This window comes from Ovis aries, chromosome 3 (assembly GCF_016772045.2).
Source record: "Ovis aries strain OAR_USU_Benz2616 breed Rambouillet chromosome 3, ARS-UI_Ramb_v3.0, whole genome shotgun sequence".
Lineage (NCBI taxonomy): Eukaryota > Metazoa > Chordata > Mammalia > Artiodactyla > Bovidae > Ovis > Ovis aries.
This window is the reverse complement of record NC_056056.1, coordinates 31,737,755-31,757,339: the sequence shown is the minus strand read 5'-3', so window position 1 is coordinate 31,757,339 and position 19,585 is coordinate 31,737,755. Positions and strand designations below refer to the sequence as shown.

General features: G+C 42.5%; 2 protein-coding genes across 4 annotated transcripts; both read left to right on the top strand.

Annotated features, from left to right (window-relative positions):
* The first annotated feature begins 7 nt into the window (after positions 1-7).
* TP53I3 (tumor protein p53 inducible protein 3) lies at positions 8-6,725 on the top strand. Of its 2 annotated transcripts, XM_012165755.4 has the most exons (6): positions 8-109; positions 410-552; positions 2,668-2,935; positions 4,170-4,382; positions 5,383-5,579; positions 6,364-6,725. In XM_012165755.4, the coding sequence occupies exons 2-6, from the start codon at positions 415-417 to the stop codon at positions 6,544-6,546; spliced, it is 999 nt and encodes a 332-aa protein (XP_012021145.1). In that variant the 5' UTR covers positions 8-109; positions 410-414; the 3' UTR covers positions 6,547-6,725. The 2 variants fall into 2 exon arrangements, with proteins under 2 accessions (XP_012021145.1, XP_012021154.1); XM_012165764.4 differs by lacking the exon at positions 5,383-5,579 and having other exon boundaries at positions 8-552.
* Positions 6,726-7,300: 575 nt separating this feature from the next.
* Positions 7,301-15,531, top strand: SF3B6 (splicing factor 3b subunit 6). 2 transcript variants are annotated; one of them, XM_004005718.5, is made up of 4 exons: positions 7,301-7,468; positions 10,367-10,485; positions 14,963-15,101; positions 15,272-15,531. In XM_004005718.5, exons 1-4 carry the CDS (start codon positions 7,439-7,441, stop codon positions 15,359-15,361), a joined length of 378 nt encoding a protein of 125 aa, XP_004005767.1. In that variant the 5' UTR covers positions 7,301-7,438; the 3' UTR covers positions 15,362-15,531. The 2 variants fall into 2 exon arrangements, with proteins under 2 accessions (XP_004005767.1, XP_060267917.1); XM_060411934.1 differs by having other exon boundaries at positions 14,963-15,531.
* The last annotated feature ends 4,054 nt before the right edge of the window (positions 15,532-19,585 follow it).

Sequence of the window (19,585 nt, the reverse complement as noted above, 5' to 3'; positions counted from 1 at the left end):
ACTACCCAGAGTGCAGCTGTCCGCCTCCTAGGACCCGCCGGGCGCTCAGGACCGCGCCCTGTCACCTGGAGCAGCAGCAACAGCAGGAGAGGGGCTGGGCCTGGAGCAAGTAAGGAGCTCACACAGGCTCTAGCGATCCGGACATGTGGGAGATTCCAGCTCAGAGGGAGTGAAAATTGCTTCAAGCTCTTCAGTGTTTTCCTGTTCCGCCCGCAGCCAATCGGTGCGGCCGGCCTCCCTGCACCCCCAACCCAGCCTGAGCCTCCCGCGTGGGGTTGGCCTGGAGGCGGCAGGGGCCTCGCTGGAAGGAGAGCAGGGGCTGACGGCCAGACGGATTGAGGGAGGCCGCTGGCCGGCAGTGGGGCACTAGGCCCCTGAAAGAACTTTGCTGTACCCTGTGTGTCCTCAGAGACCATGATAGCTGTGCACTTTGACAAGCCGGGAGGACCAGAAAATCTTTACTTGAAGGAAGTGGCCAAGCCCAGCCCAGGCGAGGGTGAAGTCCTCCTGAAGGTGGCAGCCAGCGCCCTGAACAGGGCGGACTTACTCCAGGTACCCAGGGGTCTGGCAGCAGCTGGGACTGAGCAGGGCAACGCGGTCTTTAATAAACATTCACCAGACAGGTGAAGGAGACTTTAGGCACTGCCATTAACACTCATCATGAGCTGCTTTGTCCGGTTCTGTAACTAGAACGATTTAGCCTCCCTTGTTTACACAAAATAAAGGGGATATGCACAGCAAAGGCCACCCTGTGTCACCCCATTGTCTGTCTGCTCAGGCTTCCAGATGTGTTGGTGGGGTGGGTGTTAGACCTCCCTGTATCTCCTTTGAAAGTGAAAAAGTGAAAGCGTCAGCTCAGTCTTGTCTGACTCTTTGCAACCCCATGGACTGTAGCCCACCAGACTCCTCTGTCCACAGGATTCTTCAAGCAAGAATACTGGAGTAGGTTGCCATTTCCTTCTCCAGGGGATCTTTCTGACCCGGGATTGGACTGAGAGGATGCAGGAAGGCCAGGGGTCTCCAAATGGAGGAAATAGGCTTCAGGTGTCAGACATTTTTTCTCTCTCTTAAGTGGCAGGAGAAAACAAACAAGTGTTAGATTCTTTTTTTTCCCTTCTCTATACAAATTTAAAGAGAGGTTTCTCTTAAAATTCTGTGTTGCCATAATGAAACCTGGTTCCACCTGAACTTTTCTCAAACCTTGAGCTAACCAATGCATTTTTCTTACAGAAATGTTTGTCTTAAGCTATGTTAATGATCTATGTATTTACCCTAGACTCTGTCTTTCAAGTTGGTTCCACCTAAGACTCAGAACCAACTTGACAAATCTGCATGTTTTACTCATACATTGCTCTCCGAATCTATGTTAATGGAAACTATATATTTACTTGGAAACCTGTCTTTCTTCAAGATTCATGTCAATGGTTTTATGGCCCGGGATGACTCACCTGGTGACAGTGTTATTTCAAAAGGCATGCTGTGGGTGAGGGGCTTGGTGCTGAATTTTGAGACATCTCCTTTCTATAATTAACAGCTTGCTAGTAGCTATATAACATCCGGCTAAAGACTAGCAGGGGGGCACTCTTCTTGCCCCCTTCTGATTTCTCTATCTCTTCTATACTTTAATAAAACTTTATTACACAGAAGCTCTGAGTGATCAAGCCTCATCACTGGCCCCGGACTGAATTCCTCTCTTCCAGAGGCCAAGAATCCTGGCGTCTTTCGTGGTTCAGCAACCTTTCAGAACCTAGGTCTCTTACATTGCAGGTGGATTCTTTGCCGTCTGAGCTACTAGGGAAGCCCCGCCTCAAAGGTTGGCATCCTCACACCAGGAGTCAAACCTGGGCCGCCTGGGTGAAAATCAGGCATCCTGACTGCTCCCCAGGCAATCCTGTTCACCATTTGTACTCTACAGATAAAGAAACTGAGAGTCAGAGAGCTTCAGCAATGAGCCCAAAGCCACACACTACTAACCAGGGGAGCAGTGATTCAGATTGAGGTCTTTGTTTTAAGGATCCCAAGTCTGTCTTCTTTTCACTCTGAGGGTTCCAGAGCTGGGAGGGGGCAGTGCTCTTAAGAACTTTCTTCTGACTTCTTCTTGAAGCACTAAACTGGGCCACCTGCATTTTTTGAAGTGATTAAGAAATGTACACCAGAATCACAGGGGCACTTATTCAAAATAAATAGGGCAGGGATCCAGGCATGTATACTTTGAAAAAGCATCTCAAATTGTTCTGATGCACACTCCTAGCTCAGTCCCTCTGGTCTCAGGCCTCTGGCAACTGTGAGGCATGAGTACAGAGCCTGGCACTTGATATATGAGATATGTCATTAGGAAGCCCATGGTTTAGTTACTAGTCTTGCTATTAACTTGTTTTGCTACCCTGGTTCCCCTGATCAGGCCTCAGTTTATTTATTTGTAAAAGAAGGGGTTTAGATGATACAAGGACTGAAGTGATACCCCAAGTTAGACATCCACTGATTATGGGACCTAGTCTCTTATTTGTATGAAACAAATTACCTCCCCTCTCTTTTTTCTCGACTTAAAAAACCTAATTTTACCCTGAATTTTGTCTTAAAGGGGGAGGAGGGGAGCTATGGGAAGGCCAGGGATGCTGACACAGATTTCTGATCATGCTTACTACCTAGTGTGTCCTCTTTCTGCAGAGACAAGGCCAGTATGCCCCACCTCCAGGAGCCAGCAACATTTTGGGACTTGAGGCATCTGGACACGTGGCAGAGCTCGGAGCTGGCTGCCAGGGACCCTGGAGGGTTGGGGACCCAGCCATGGCTCTGCTGTCTGGTGGGGGCCAGGCTCAGTATGTCACTGTCCCTGCAGAGCTCCTCATGCCCATCCCGGCAGGACTGACCATGTGTCAGGCTGCAGCCATCCCAGAGGCCTGGCTCACTGCCTTCCAGCTATTACATCTCGTGGGTAAGGACCAGCCCACCCCATGCTCACTCCATACAACATAGTTCAATTTATTCATTTATTCATAACTCAGCCGCCTCAAAACCCAGCAGTCCTGAAGGGCAGCTTTGATCTGGCCACTGAACAATAGCCAACCCCAGCAACCCCTACTTAGTATCAAATCCTCATACTATGTAGCAATGCCTTGATATTGAGCCTGAAAATCATGGTTAGCAGATAGAAAACCTGGTAAGCACTGGATAGAAGGCCTGTGTGCATTTTCACACTGTAAGCCCAGTAGTAGTCCCTGCTTCTCAGTCTTGCTAAGCTCTGAGAGCCCTAGTGCAGCAGATGGAGCCATTCAACCAACTCTTTAATTTCTCCTCACTCCCACTGAAGCCAGCCAAGAGCTCATGTGAGGGTCTCTGCCTTTGGGGAAATCAGTGTAACTGGGAAGACAACCAGTGTTTGGAAGGGTGGCCCTGTCTCTAACTACAAACTACAACAGAAGCTTAAGGTGAGAAAGGTTGGTACGGGCGAAGGTCAGAGAAGGCTTTCTGGAATAGAAGGACTTGAAGGCTGGTAGAGCTGTGATGTGGAGAAGGTAATGGCAACCCACTCCAGTATCCTGCCTGGAAAATCCCATGGACGGAGGAGCCTGGTAGGCTGCAGTCCATGAGGTCGCTAAGAGTCAGACATAACTGAGCGACTTCACTTTCACTTTTCACTTTCATGCATTGGAGAAGGAAATGGCAACCCACTCCAGTGTTCTTGCCTGGAGAATCCCAGAGACGGGGGAGCCTGGTGGGCTGCCATCTATGGGGTCCTGTAGAGTCGGATACAACTGAAGCGACTTAGCAGCAGCAGCAGAGCTGTGATGGACAGAAGGTATACCAAGGTGGCCTAAGAGCATCAAGGTGAGATTGGCTGCTTCACTCTCAAGTGAAGGATGGGAACTTCCCTGGTGGTCCAGTGGCTATGACTCTGCTCTCCCAATGCAGGGGACCCAGGTTCAATCTGGTCAGGGAACCAGATCCCACATGCCACAAATAAGAATTTGCATATTGCATCGAAGATCAAAGATCCTGCATGCCACAATTCAGCCAAATAAATAAATAAAAATAATTTTTAAAAAAGACAGTAAGAGATTTCACATTTGGTGGTCCCAGGGCCAGGTGATCATGGTAGAATAAACCTATGTGGTAAAGGTATAGCAGCTGCAAAGTAAAGAAAATGGTTCCTATACTTTCTATCACAGGAAATGTTCGGGCTGGAGACTCTGTGCTAATCCACGCAGGAGCAAGCGGTGTGGGCACAGCTGCCATCCAACTTGCCCGGATGGCTGGGGCTACTCCTTTGGTCACAGCTGGTTCCCAGGAGAAACTTCAAATAGCAGAAAAGCTCGGAGCAGCTGCTGGATTCAATTACAAAGAAGAGGATTTTTCTGAAGCAACACTGAAATTCACTAAAGGTAAACAAAGCTTCTGCAGTTCAGCAGGAGTTTCAGAGATAATTAAATAAAATTCTTACCAGCCACAAAGTTGCCTCTGGATCTAATTTCCCTCTGCTAAAAGCACACCACCTGCCCAGGCCAAATTCTAGTACTCTACAGTTTGACCACTGGAGACAGGCAGGCAGTATTTAGGACTAAGATGATTTTCATGGGCATTCTTGTAAGTGATATGATTCATATGCTTTTTATAAAGAGAATAATCACACAGAGTTCACCTGCAATTACTCAGGACCTCTTTTTCCCAACCAGTCACTCTGTAGTGAATTAAAAGGAGATAGAGTAAGAATTAAAGATTTTAAAATTTAAAAAGTAAAAAACTAAAAAAAAAAAAAAAAAAAAAAAAAAGGAGATAGAGGTAGAAACTAGTTTGGAGCTGGTCATAGTAGGCTTTTGTAGGTAGCTCCTTAAGTGGGTAAGCAGATGTGTATGCCTCTATATTCCAGAGCCAAATCTGTTTCTATTTGGCTCATCCCATTCTATTTTTTGACAAGAATCAAAAAGAGATTTAAAAAGAAAGCTAGCAAAGCCATGATTCAGAGAACCCTGTGCAGACACTTCATAACTTAGATATGGACTAGCCTGTACTATAGGCTGGGGTGGATCTCCCCTATTCCCCTGGGTGCCAGTGGGATGGATCTCCCCTATTCCCCTGGGTGCCAGTGGGTCTCTACTTATATGGAGGGAAAATACCAGATCATGGTGTTGTCCCATTTCCCTCTTGCTGTGGCAGGGATCATAAAATATGAACTATGTCACATATATATGATAGACTTCAGCTCTCTAAACTCTATTTACAACCATGGTTCTATAAGCAATGTTCTGAGTTCCAACCTATAGATTTACTGCTTGCACTTGTATATATTTATACCCGTATTTCCACAAACATGCCATGTAATCTTCTTTTGCACCAATCTTTCTGATTTTGACTAACATCACAAATCTGTGTTTCATGTGAGAGGTGCTGGAGTCAACCTCATTCTAGACTGCATAGGCGGCTCCTACTGGGAGAAAAATGTCAACTGCCTGGCTCTTGATGGTCACTGGGTTCTCTATGGTCTGCTGGGAGGAGCTGTCATCAGTGGGCCTCTGTTTTCAAAGCTACTTTTTAAAAGGGGAAGTCTGATCACCAGTCTTCTAAGATCTAGGGACAAAAAGGTGAGTGATGGGTGAAAATAAAACATGTGATTTAACTATTATCCAGAAAAGTGTGATTCATTCACATAATCCTGAGAAAGGATCACATATTAAGTTGGAAAGCCTGTAAAAACCTGCCCCTCTGTGGATAAACTGGTAACCCAATTTCAAGAACTAATTAAAATCGGTTGATGAAGGCTTCAACATCTTGGAAAGAGGGTGGCTAATACTTAATATAGTATGTAAACTTCATATAAAACGAACAAAGCCTTGACTATATTAGGAAATATTTCTAATAGTACCAAGACTTTTGTTTGCAAAGGCAGAATTGTTCTCAGTGTGCTAAGAAAACCTCTTAGGTAAGTAAGGTTAGTAAGCTTCTACCTTTAACAGATTATACATTCCTGAAATCGTGTGGCATTCCAGCAGGTGCCAGCTTTGGGAATGTTTCCTCACAGGGTTTCACACCTACTGGGGGATAACAGGGGTTAAGTATCTCTTTTGAATTGAGCCTATATAAGACCTCTCTATGGCTGCCTCCTGCTTGAAGTCTTTATTTAAAAAGAGTCCTTCAGCTTTCAGTGACACTAATATTTTCTCCAGGCTTGATCTTTACCTGGTACAGAACCAAGCTTACAAATCTAGAGGCATGCACATACATGCTAGGAGTGAGGTGATTATTACATACCCTTGTGTGACTTCAGATATGTACCAGTTTCAGAGAAAGCAGAAACGCTAAGCAGGGTGGGGAGTGACAAAGAAAGGCCTCCGTCCAGACTGATGGTCTTCTTTTCCTTATCTTAAGTACAAGCAGATGCTGGTGAAGGCTTTCACAGAGCAAATTCTGCCCCACTTCTCCACGGAAGGCCCTCAACGTTTACTGCCGGTTCTGGACAGAGTCTACCCCGTGGCTGAAATTCAAGAAGCCCATGAGTACATGGAGACTAACAAGAACGTGGGCAAAATCGTCCTGGAGCTGCCCCAGTGAAGAAGTGGGTAGTACAAGACAAGGCTACATCTCCAGTCTTCCGACAGCAAACTTGGAGAAAACTCTGTACACAGGCGACCAAGCGCCACTCCAGGCTCGCCTGTAACCCCCTATTTCTCCCCCAGTCTCCTCAAATTATCAGTATAAAGCCGGTCTAAGGAAATAAAGAGTGGACTTGACGAGTGGCGCGTGGACTGCGGTCGCCGACTGGGGGGCGAGGTGGGAGTCGGGACAGGCATAGTCGCGGAGATTAGAGTAGAGGCCTGGTCGGTTCATGCTCAATTTCGGGGGCCTGCGCTAGCGCCAGGGCTTCTGAGTACCAGATACAGTGTCGGCCACAACACAACCAGCCAGAACCCTGCAGATTCGGCTTCGCGCACTGTCAGAGGCCCGGACGCACGCACACGTCCCCTCGCACCTAGCGCGCGGCCTGCAGCCCGGGACCCCACTCCATTGCCGGTCCTCTCCCGCAACTCACCAGGGTGCAGACCCACCTCGCGAGGCCCGCTTCCGCCCTGCGGAGCTCTCCTCAGGCCTCGCCCCCTCCAGCCAACTTCCGTGGTTCAGGCGCTCCCCGACCGGAATACTGAAGCCAAGGCCACGCCCCTTCCGGTTCAGAGCCCGGAAGTGCCTTGGCCTCTCGCCTTTCAACCTTCCGGCCTCGTTAAGTACCTCAGACCCATTTTGCCCTGGAGTCTTATTTGTAAGAGTAGCTACGTCAGTACGTTTCGGCGTGAGACGGTGATATTCCGGCGAGTTAGAACAGCTTCCGGTGGAGTCTGGATGTTGATGTCCTGCATCTGATGCCTTGTTGCGCTCGAAAGTGAGCGAGCTCCGGAGGAGTGCGGAGGAATTCAAGTGTTTGGTGCGGTAACTTCATCAGCCCGCCAAGATGGCGATGCAAGCGGCCAAGAGGGCGAACGTGAGTATCGGGGTCTTCTGCCAAGGAGGGGGAGCACTTGGCTGCTGGCGTGACCAGAGAGCATTCTTGGCCCTCCTTTGTCCCTTCGGCGGGAAGGATCAGAAGTTACCTGTCAGAGGGGAGATTTCATCCTGGCCCCGACCTTAGGGATGTGCTCCTAGAGTCACATTTCCGTCACTGTTGCTTTTGAGTCTGTTATCTCAGTGTCAGTGATAGTGTTAACAGCCTAAGTTGCTTCACGTTTACCTGGAATCTGGCATCAGGATCTTCTCCTCGGCCTAAAAGTCAGTAGCGGAGTTGAACCCCCCATAAATCACTTAGGCTTAACAGACAGCTGGAACCGGGAAGTATCCTCAGATATGGAGTTTTTGGATCCTTCATTAATGTTCTCAGAGATATTTTTTGAGCACCTTAGTACGTTCTAGACTTGAGAGAGGATCCAATAGGTCAGTCATATTTATTGAACACTTAAACTATGTGCCAGACACTAGTCTTAAGTACTGGAGAGACAATAATGAATTTAAAAAAAAAAAAAAAGACTTGCTGCTTACATTGTAATATTAGGGAGTGGGGTGTTATGGAAACCTAAGAAAACTTGTCTCGAGAAAGAGAGTGGTCAGCTTTAAGCTTCTGAGACGTATACTAAGGTGAAGACATAATTGAATATGGTGAGGTGAAGATTTTTGGCAACTTCGATGATAATCATTTCAGTGGATAAACGTGGAATACGGTGGGATAAAAAGTAGAAATTGAGAAAATAGGAATAGCTTTTTCACAAGTTTTCATGTATGTACATAGACATTGGATGACAGTTAACTTTATTTTTAAAGATGTGTGATATAAGGTGTATTTGTATGCCAATGCTGCAGGAGAAAGATGGGTTAAATTCAGTAGTTTGGGGTAGGTGAGGGGTTATCATAGCAATGAGAGGGAAAGTGGATGAATGTGGATAAATGAAGATTGAATATAAGGCATTTACCATGTGGTTATATCTGTTTCTCTAATAAGCAAGAGCCAAGGTTATCACCTGGGATGAGCAGGGAAGAGAGGATACGGTTCAACTCAGATATGTCAGAGGGAGTGGTGATGGTAAGGTTTTAGGAAAGAGGAGAAAATGTGATACAGTGTCTTGCAGAGTTAGAAAGCATATGTACTAGAGAAGTATGTTGTGGTTGACAGTGTTTATTATCTACTTGAACTGAACCTTAAATCTTAACGTCTAAAACTTGATTGTACTTGTTTACCATTTGTCGCCACTAATAGCTTGAGGGCTAAGTTATCTTGTTCTTCCATTTATACAACACTTTATTGTTAATGCCTGAAATAGATGCTGGTTTAATAGTTATCGTGCACATTAATAATGTCCAGTATGTAATTAGTGTGTTAACAAGGAGCACAAGAATGAAATCTGGACTGGAGATACATATTTGGGAGTCATCAACTTATTGTGGAAAGCATGTGTAGTTAAGAGACCAAAGGAATGTAGAGTTAAGGGGAGTATATGAAGAGTAAATACAAGAAGTCTAAAGATAAAACTCTTTGGAAAATCCTATTTTAATGGCCAAAGAAGACTGAGGACTACTAGCCAGAGAATTAGGAGGAATCCGAGGCGATAGAGTATCAGGAATAGTCAAGAAGGTGATAGTGAACAGTGTCAGAAGCCTCAGAGGAACTGATGAGAATTGAACACTGCAAGTGAAAGGTCTTAGTGCATAAAAACAATTTTCATCAGAGTGCTTGGGTAGAGCTAGATTGTGGGAGGTTAATGAGTGTCATGAAGTAAAGAATGAGAGGCAATGAGTATATACACTGCATCTTTTCAGATGCTTGACTGAAAGAAAAGAAAAAAAGGAGCAAGATGGGGTAGTAAGTAGAGAGCTCTTTTTTTCCCTTTCATTCTGTAATCCTAATGTATATATATAACAAAGGTACTCACTAAATATTTGAATGAATAAAGAAGGATCCAAAGTATTTATTTTGTGTGACAATTCGGAGTATATAAGCAACTTTTCACGTGACAAAAGAAGCCAATGGTGAGGAAAAGGCTGTAAATTTAAAGGAGAGAGAGGATCATTGATAGAACAAGTTTCTGAGACCAGAGAAGGGTCATCAATGGGAGTTTTATTATCCAGCAAACAGTTCGCTCGTTCTTTCCCACAAATGTCTGTAGCATTGAGGACTTTTAAATGAGGTTAGATATCTTTGTTTACCTGTAGTGACTAAAAATCTGGATTTTGTAGTAGTGTAGTAGTAGTGAAGTCGCTCAGTTGTGTCCGACTCTTTGCGACCCCTTGGACTGTAGCCTACCAGGCTCCTCCGTCCATGGGATTTTCTAGGCAAGAATACTGGATTGGGTTGCCATTTCCTTGTCCAGGAGATCTTCCCGACCCAGGGATTGAACCTGGGTCTCCCACATTGTAGGCAGATGCTTTACCGTCTGAGCCACCAGGGAAGTCCTGGATTTTGTAATAGCCTCTTATTAGTTCCTACTAACAGCCCTCCCTTCCCTGGTGGCTCAGACAGTAAAGCGTCTGCCTGCGATGCAGGAGACCAGGGTTCAATCCCTGGGTCGGGAAGATCCCCTGGAGAAGGAAATGGCAACCCACTCCAGTATTCTTGCCTGGAAAATTCCATAGACTGAGGAGACCGGTAGGCTACAATCCATGGGATTGCAAAGAGTCGAACACGACTGAGCGATTTCACAACAGCCCTCCCTATAACCAGCGCCCAGTTGCTTTTCCCAAAAGCATGCCATTTTCATTAATGTCAGATTATAATTCTTATTCTTGGTGTATAAATTTATGTATCTTTTTTTTTAGAATGTGTTATGAGACAGTTTTTCAAATGGTAGCACTGTTGCCTCTGATTATAATGATAACCCATTATCTTTCATTTTAGATTCGACTTCCACCAGAAGTAAATCGGATTTTGTATATAAGAAATTTGCCTTACAAAATCACAGCTGAAGAAATGTATGATATATTTGGGAAATATGGACCTATTCGTCAAATCAGAGTGTGAGTCTTAGTGAAACTCTTGAAATGTCATTTAGAGAAATGATTGTGTAATTTATAACTCAGAATTAACAGCTGACAGAGGGCCTTACCAAGAGGCTAGAGACTAAGCCTAGAGACCCTCATGATCCAACTCAGTGAAAGCCAAGAATGGTAGTTGTGAAATTATAGAGAGCATGAAGTAGTAATGAGTGGTTTGAAGGCAACAGATGGGAAGAAAAAGAACTGACATTTTTTTATATACCTACTGTTTGTAAAGAAGTATTCTACTGTGGTTACTCTTAATTTTCTCAAGTCTTCACTGTCTCCTTTACTGACTCCAAAATTTCTGAGTAAGTTGTGTAAAGAAATATAAAAGTAACAGAAAAATGATTTTTTTGCAACTACACCTTTCTGTTGAAGATTTAGAAATATAGGGCAAAGTAATTATAAATCCATGTTTTAATTTAATCTAGAGATTGGGGCTTCAGATGATATCTATTGAACATCTTCTGTATGCCATTTGTCCTAATAGGTGCTTTTATTTGCATCACTGACACTACAACCCTGTGTGGAAGTGATAGGGTGTCTGTTTCACAGGTGAGACTACTAAAGCTCAGAGAGTAAAAGTATCAATACTTTTCTAGTTTCACCCAGCTCTTTAGTGATAAAATCTTGTGATTCTAAATTGAATCTCTGCATAGTACCACAGCTGCTGTCCTTTTAACTAGTATACATGAGCAAATTAACTAGGAGTCCATCTAAGAGGATTTCTAAAGATTTTATTTTCCATTGGAATTCTTTCATGACTTGAGAGTTCCTTCTTGGCTTTTAGAACTCTGTGAGATCTTGAGGATTCTCCTTTTCAGTGATCACTGTTCCTCCAAAAAGTAAACGAAGAGCTAGACATGTACCATCATTGGTACTCAAAACTGAGATGAAGTGTTATAAATCAATTGTCCTTTTAAGGAACTCTTTTTTTTCCAAATTTGATAAAAGCTTTGGGCCCTTTCTGCAGAATACACACAACATTTCACATGTGATTTCAGTGGGTACATGAGCTCTAGGTTAAGAACTCCTGCTTGAGACATACAAGAATGGTATACAGAAGATCCCTTGACTTGGTGTTCAGGAGACAAGATTCTGCTTCAGGATGAATCCTGTGACTCTAGACAAGTTGCCTGGCTTTTTCCTCACATAGAAGATAATCTGAATGGATAGTGCCTTTCAGCTTTTAACATGGAGGCAGTATGATAACCTAGGTTCGAATACCAACTGGGTACTTGCTAGTCATATGAAACAGCAAAATAGTTAACCTTCTGGAGTTTATCTATGATATAAAATCTTTCTAGAAGAATTTCCCAGAGGATCAAATTAGATAGTTCACACTTTGAGTATTTCCTTCCCAATGTGCATCAGCTACCCCGTCTCTGTGCTCCCATAGCTTGTTCTCTTAGTTGTCATATGGTTTTGCTGTTGACTGTGTGCCCACTTATGGCTCCTGCCAGCCTTTGGATTCCTCCAGGGCAGGTAACCATATATTCTTTCCACTTAGTTGACAACCCTTGTTGTGCCTGGCACATGTTGAGCACCCGGTGCCTGTAAGTAAATTAATAATATAGAAAGTGGCAGTGTATTTATAAAGGTATAACAAAATTTATTGATAGTATACAATTAAGAGATTAGTGGAGTTAAGTCAAGATAAAGATTGCAGAGTAGCTCAGGGCCTTAGAACTTTCAGTCCACTGTCTGGGGTGGATTTCCACCCAGCTCATCTCATTCCGGGCTCCTCATTCTTCAGGTCTCAGCTTTAATGCCAGAGTGGTTTTCCTAGACCACCGTAGCTAAAGTAACCCCTGTCTTCCCATTAATCTCTCATTAACTGCAACTGTTTTGTATTTATTTATATAATATCTTTCTCCTGCATGAAAAGAGCCCCTTGAAGGAAGGGATGATGCTCATCTTTTTCACTATTGGATTTCCAGCACCTGTCATGTAGAAAGAACGCTATCTATATTTGTTGAATAAATTCATAAAAGTTTGGTATGCAAGAACTTGGGTCTAAGTTATTGATTGAGGAACAGATGTTTCCTGTCCTGTAGCTGTGGGCATGCTCTGTGGCACCCAGCAGTAGGGTGAGTGGCCTTCTCAGTTTGCCCAGAGCCAAGGAGTTTTCTGGGACAGTAGACTTTCAGTGCCCAGACCTGGACAGTCTTGGACAAACCCGGCCGATTTGTCAGCTCACCTGGCATGTAGCAGACTCTCGGTGCTTTGAACTTTTTAAAGCTCTTTCATACTTGTTACATCTTTTGTTTATGAAAACCATGTGTGAGGTAGGATGTCACTATTTGACACATGAAACAGCTGAAGCTCAGAGAGGTTGTTCCATGAGTAGATCTCCTTATTTTTACTTTAAGCTTTTACCATTGATAAGAAAATAATGTTGGAGGAATTCCGTGGTGGTCCAGTGGTTAAGAGCCAAGCTCTCACTGCCGAGGGCCCAGATTCAGTCCCTGGTCAGGGAACTAAAATCCCATAAATTGTGTGGTGTGGCCAAAGGAAGAAAATACTGTTGACTCAGCACCTAACATATATTAATAGTAGGTACCAAGTATATGTTTTTAATTAAAATTACAATGCAGATTTCAAGATACTAAGTTGATAATTAGGGGCTGGGGCACTTGAGATGGAGCATCTTTAAAATGGGTTTAGTGCCTGTCCTGCTTCTACTTCCTAAGAAGATGTAAGAGGAAAAAGAGAGATGCTCTTGTTTTGTTAGCTTCCTGGAAAAAAAGATGTGTGTGAGAACTGATAGGAAAAAGTATATCTCCATCCTTCAGATGCTTATTAGCACTTGCTGTATGCATAGCACTCACTGTAGGAGTAAAAAGAAAAAAAAACATGTATTTGCCCTTTTGGAACTTAAATCGTTAGGTTTTTTTGTTTTTTGTTTTTAATGGTTTTATTCCCAAATAAAAAGATTTTGGGGAAAATCTTTGGGACAGTGTTTTTTTCCTTTGAGTATTCCCCAATATTTCAAGAATAAGCATTCTTGAAAATGGTTAAAAGTCAGAAGTTGTTACTTTGAATGAGTATAATAAAATTCTTCATCAGGCCCATGCAGTATGACAAAGTGAGAGCGTTCTCTGGTCCTGGCACCTTCCAACCCCCTCAGTCCCCTACACCTCTCCCTTTTACAGGAAGCACAAGCTCTGACCAGGGCCCAAAACTGTAGTCTCACCCTAGATCAAATCTAGGCAGGTGCCTCCCCTTCCCGTGGGCCCACTGCCTCCCTTGACCCTGTGCAGTCACTGTGGCAGTTGATAAACCTTATTGTGCAGTTGCATTGGGTGGCTGGAACTCAGATGGAGGCAAGGAGATATCCATCTTTAGCTTACCAGAGCATAAGCTGAATAGGACCTCTGCCCGCTGTCACCACTCATAAGCACATGGCCATCTGCCACCTGCAGTTTGTTGCTCCTCACACTTCTTCCCTAGCTCCTCCCCTAACTGAAGCTGGTGTGAAGAGAGGAGGTGGCAGCCCTATAGCTTTCCTACACAAGAAGCAGCTCCATATCCATGAGCTTCCGTGTCCAGCCACCTGCCAGCATTCTTCTCTGACTCACAGGTATCCCACCAACAAGCACACTTCAAACCCAATCCCTCCAGAAACCCGGCCCTTTTCCCTGGCTACAGAGGGCTGTGTAATGCACAAAAGTGCAGATGTTAACTAAAAGTGAATGTCTGAAAGTTAGCAGTTGACTCTTGTTTTAAAAGGGCAAAGAATCTTCTAAGGAAAATGGAAGAAACTATATTAGCTCTCTCTTTACATTGGAGGACACCTGTCCTGGTCATAGAGGATGGTGGTTGACTGCTTTTAATTTTACCATCTTGGTAGGGGCTTCCTTCCAACCCCACTCCTGCCACAGACACAAAATTTATTTTTATGGATTTTATAAGCTTTAGTAAAATACTGCTCAGAAACATTTGATCCCTACATTGATGGAGACTGTCTTGTGTTTAAGAATTGGAACTAAAATTAGAGTGAGGGAGAAAATCAAAGTCTTTAGAAACAAGGGACTAGTGTGGTAAATAACCAAAACGTATTGTTTCTGTTACATAAATGCACATTGAGAAAAGCTGTACCCTAGACATCCTTGTTAGTAACAGCTATCACTCCTAAGGTACTATACTTACCAGTGTAGGACTAAACATTGATTTTTAGCATGAGAAGTAGGAAAGTGAACATGAGGACTGCTCTCTCTTAGGGTAGTGAACATGAAGACTGAACGTTTCAAGCTGGTTCTTTGCTGCTATTGTTTTAGTAACCATATTAGTATTCTTAATATAGTAAGTTTCGTCTGAGATATGGTACTTAAAACAAAAATTACCTATTTCAAGAAATTAAAGGCTTATTCAGTATACCTGTCCATAATATCTGTTTCCCCTAAAGGTTTTCAGGTAAATGTGTATTTTAATTAAGTCCAATTCAACTTTGTAGGGGGAACACACCTGAAACTAGAGGAACAGCTTATGTGGTCTATGAAGACATCTTTGATGCCAAGAATGCATGTGATCACCTGTCAGGATTCAATGTTTGTAACAGATACCTTGTGGTTTTGTACTATAATGCCAACAGGGTAAGTACAGCCACAGTCCTCATCACTTGGGGAACCCGTGTAAGAGTTAGTGAAGGGTGTACCGTTAGGGGAGATGTATCTCCAGAGTTATTTTATAGCTAGTGCTGTTGGTAAAATTCATTTGACTGTAGGTTGGTAACTGTTAACTTTGGTCCATACTACACTTTCAGGCATTTCAGAAGATGGACACAAAGAAGAAGGAAGAACAGTTGAAGCTTCTTAAGGAGAAATATGGCATCAACACAGATCCACCAAAGTAAACGTTTTCTGCATTTTCACTTTGGACTAAAACCCGTGAATAACCACCACTATTTTTTTTTTCTTTAAATGCTGAATATTGTGATTTCTTATTTGAGATTGAAAAAGACCCACTTGAAACTGATATATGTTAGAATATATTATGTTAATAAACTTGTAGCTTTGGGTAAAACATGTCAGTGTTTTCTCTTAAAATTTTTCCTGTGTTATACCAGGAAAAAAAGATAATAATAAAACAGCAGTTGAACCATATCAAGAATTATTCAGTAGTAGGTGGTCCTAGAGACTGAGCTTCTTGAGAATGGGGACCTTTTGATATTCTCAATACTACCAGTGACCAATCCAGTGCTTAGCCATCAGGGGAACTTATTAAGAGTATTATTACTTATTGAATGTCTATTAATAATAAAATCTACATAATAACTCAGTGAAGGTAGGTATCCATTTTGCAGATAAGGAAACCAAAGCTTATGTTGAGTGAATGAATAAAATATTTTTGGACATCAACTGGTTATTAAGCACATGAGTACATTTGAATGATATTTGGTTTACAGTTAGTGAAATGCCTTTGTCAGTATTGGTACCCTTGTCCTCAGATATTTATTCTAGAAGTGGTCATTCAGATGATAACGCATTGTTAGAAATGTGAGAGCCAGCTGCCAGGGTGGTAGTATTTGTTTTTACATGTCTAAGATGTATTTATGTATTCTTTCCCTTTAGTTAATAAGTGTCTGTGTATATTTTGGACTTTAGCTCATAGTATATCTTTGCCATAAATAAAATACTTTATGCTTAGTCTTATAATCACAAACTCCCATGGCATGGAAATAGTATGTTTATTACCACATTCATCATAGCTCAGCAGCTTGGAGGAGATAGCTGTAATTTTCTTTTTATAGTTTAGGCATGGGCCAAATGGAGAAACATGGACTAATTGTTTTGTATATAACTATAATCCAAAATCAATTTGAAAGGTACAAGCACTGAATCGTTTAAATGGACAAAGCCTATTCTACTTTTAAATGCATTTAGCTTTGAAATCTATCATTACTGTAAGAAAATAGACTATTTTATACTTTTTGTACTGTCTTCTCAAAGCCTACTATTGAAAATCAAGAAATAATTGTCTTATTTATTAACTCTGTCTGAGTGCTTTTTGAAAGCACTGTTTAAGAGTAGAATAGAATCATTTATTTCTAAAAAGACCAGGCAGATGACAAAGGAGCCACAGCTGTAATTTTCTTGTGGATGCTTTTATGAGTTCCTTATTTTTGTAATGCTCAGTGTGCTTTTAGGTATTTATAAATATAAAAAGAATTTTCTAAAAGACTTTTGTAAGGGGAAAACAAATTAGACCTACTTACAGTGTGGTTGTCTACAGACTGACTTGCCCCTAATATAAGTTGTTTTAAATTAGTAACAAGGGGGAATTCTTGACAGTTATAACTGGTCTGTCATTTGGATTATGTATCTGTTAGTTGAATTTCATGACCTAAAGTTAAGAGTTTTTTAAAAATGCCCTCTAATTGGAAATTTTTAGCCAGTTCCAGTTACGTTATGAGAACATTAATTCAGGGGACACATCCTGAGCCCCTGCTCTGTTCTCTGTTCATACTGAAATGCTGAGGATATAGTTATAGCCAGTCCTCTCCACCAGGCATTGAAGGCGCGGTTTCTCAAAATGCTTTTAAGAGTACAAGGAATCGGGACTTCCCTGGCAGTCCAGTGGTTAATACTTCACCTTCCAAGGCAGGGGATGTAGGTTCGATTTCTGGTCTGAGAGCTAAGATTCCACATGCTTTGTGACGGAAAAAAAAAAAAAAAAAAAACCAGAAGATAAAACAGAAGCAATATTGTAACAAAGACTTTAAAAATGGTCCGTATAAAAAAAAAATCCTAAAAATAAATCCAGGGGGACATCGAAGCCACCTGGGGAGCTTAAAAAAAAGGAAATGATTGTGTTCATGTGCATGTATGTACACACACACATGTGCCGGAGCTGCTTTACGTCCATGTAGGTTAGATTTCAAGTTTCCAAGAAAGATTTTGTATGAATAGCGAATTCATTGACTGAAAGTTTGAAAATGACTGATATGACATATATTTCATCGTCACCTTCTTGCTTAACAACTTTTGGTGGCTCTCACAGGATGATGCCCAAACCCTTGTCATATTGCATCACAATTTTCTGTGTTATCTTTTAAGAGTGTCAGTAAAGCAGGGCTTGTGAAGTAGCGCCCTACCCTCTCCATGTGCTAGCCAGTAGGTATTTGCTTTTATTCCCCCTACTCTTAGTGTCTCCTGTTACCACCTTGGCTATGAGAACTCTAGACTGAGATTATTTACTTGACTCTATAATGGGCACCTGAAATGGTCCTTGGTGCTATTTTTAGTTATCTTATTGATGTCACAGCAGAAAACATGATGATAATCTTTTATACAGGCTGGCTTCTGAGGAATTCTCATAGGCCTTTTGTATCATTGAGGAAAGCGAGGAACCAAGACATTCTGAAGGAAACACCCCAGAAAGGAGTGAGTGTAGCACCTTCTGACTGGTCTGGTCCCACCGTAGAGGTAAGCACAGGGACTGGTGACTGAAAGCAAAGCAGCCCCTTTCTCATTTCACTTTCTCCATCTTAAAGCACTGCTTCTTCCTTAGCTCCTCAGTCCTCAGCAGAGGAATACAGCCAGGACTTTCTGGAGACAAAAGGGATCGATAAAATAGCTGAGCTGTGTCATATCACATACATGACACATTTTGTGATGTGTTATCAACAAGTCTGTGAAGGAAACTTAACAGCACTTGCCCCTCCCTCCGTCTGGAAACAATTCTAAGACATCACTGACAGAAGAACCCTGACGATGGCCCAGAGCTTTTCTCACTCATGCCAACTAAAAGAAAAATCTCTTAGCTACATTGCCATGGGCTCTCCTGACATACATAACCCATATCAATCAGTGGGCTGGTTTTAAAACCTAACTGGAAGTTCCTGTAAGTTATAGTAAAGGCAGATGAAAATATTAATAAGCAGCATAGATAGAAACAAGTTCAGAATCATATTCTCAGAAGTAATGCTCCAGTGTAAAGTTAGAGCAAATCTAGATGAAAATAAGTACATGCTTACTATCACAAGTAATGTGAGTTAGTGTATGGCTTTGAAGCATAACACATCATCATTTCTTTAGATGATGCAGAAAGTGCACTTTTCCATCTTTTCCAAGAAGGGAGCGCATAAGTCCAAACGGAGATTTCATGATTGATCACCTGAAGTGCTCAAATCAAGCATTTGATGACTAAGCTATGGGGTTTGGACAAAATGTATTTCTTCAGTTACAGTTACTCAGAAGAGAATTATGAGCCTGTGAGAGAAGTGGCAAGCAATACTTTGTAGGGCTGCTTAGTGGAGAAGAAAATGGCAATCCACTTCAGTATTCTTGCCTAGAGAATCCCGTAGACAGAGGAGCCTGGTGGGCTGCTGTCCATGGGGTCGCACAGAGTCAGACACGACTGAAGCAACTTAGCAGCAGCAGCAGGGCTGCTTAGAGGGTTGGTGATAGTTTTTATTTTAAAATTAGAAAAAAATAAGAATAGAACAAGGCCCATTAAATACAATAGGTACCTTGGAGCGGTATATATGCTACATGAACTTTTGAAAAGTTCACTTCATGCCACTTCGCTCTTAGGAAAGACCTACATGAATACCTGTTTTCGCTACGCAAAAGAAGTCCAGAGAGGATTTTTACTTTTATGAAAAAAGAAGAAAAGCAAAAATAGCATTCAGAGTGGTTAAGAGGCAGCATGAACCCTGAGCAGTGACTGACACCACCAAGCTCCTTCCCCAAGAACTATATAGCATCTCAGCATCAAGCCGTCATAGCTTTGAACTGTGTCTGTGAGCATCTGTGCTCTTATCTTGATTTATTTTGTGCATCCATTAGCATTTGTGCCCTAGTGTAACTGCTTCTTCACGTCATACCATTTCAGCTTACAAAAGGTTTCACAGGCATGCTGTACTTTCTACTTTCGGATAGTGGGGAAACCTGTACTATATAATATCACTCTCCTGGCTACTTATCTTCCATTCTTTTCCGCAAGGGCAACTGACTTATGTGGTCCTTAAAGCACTTCCTTTAACGACTGTGGTCCTTAAAATACTTCCTTTAAGGACCACATACATCAGACGTAAGATGGTTCAGGAAGATCCCCTGGAGGAAATGGCACCCCA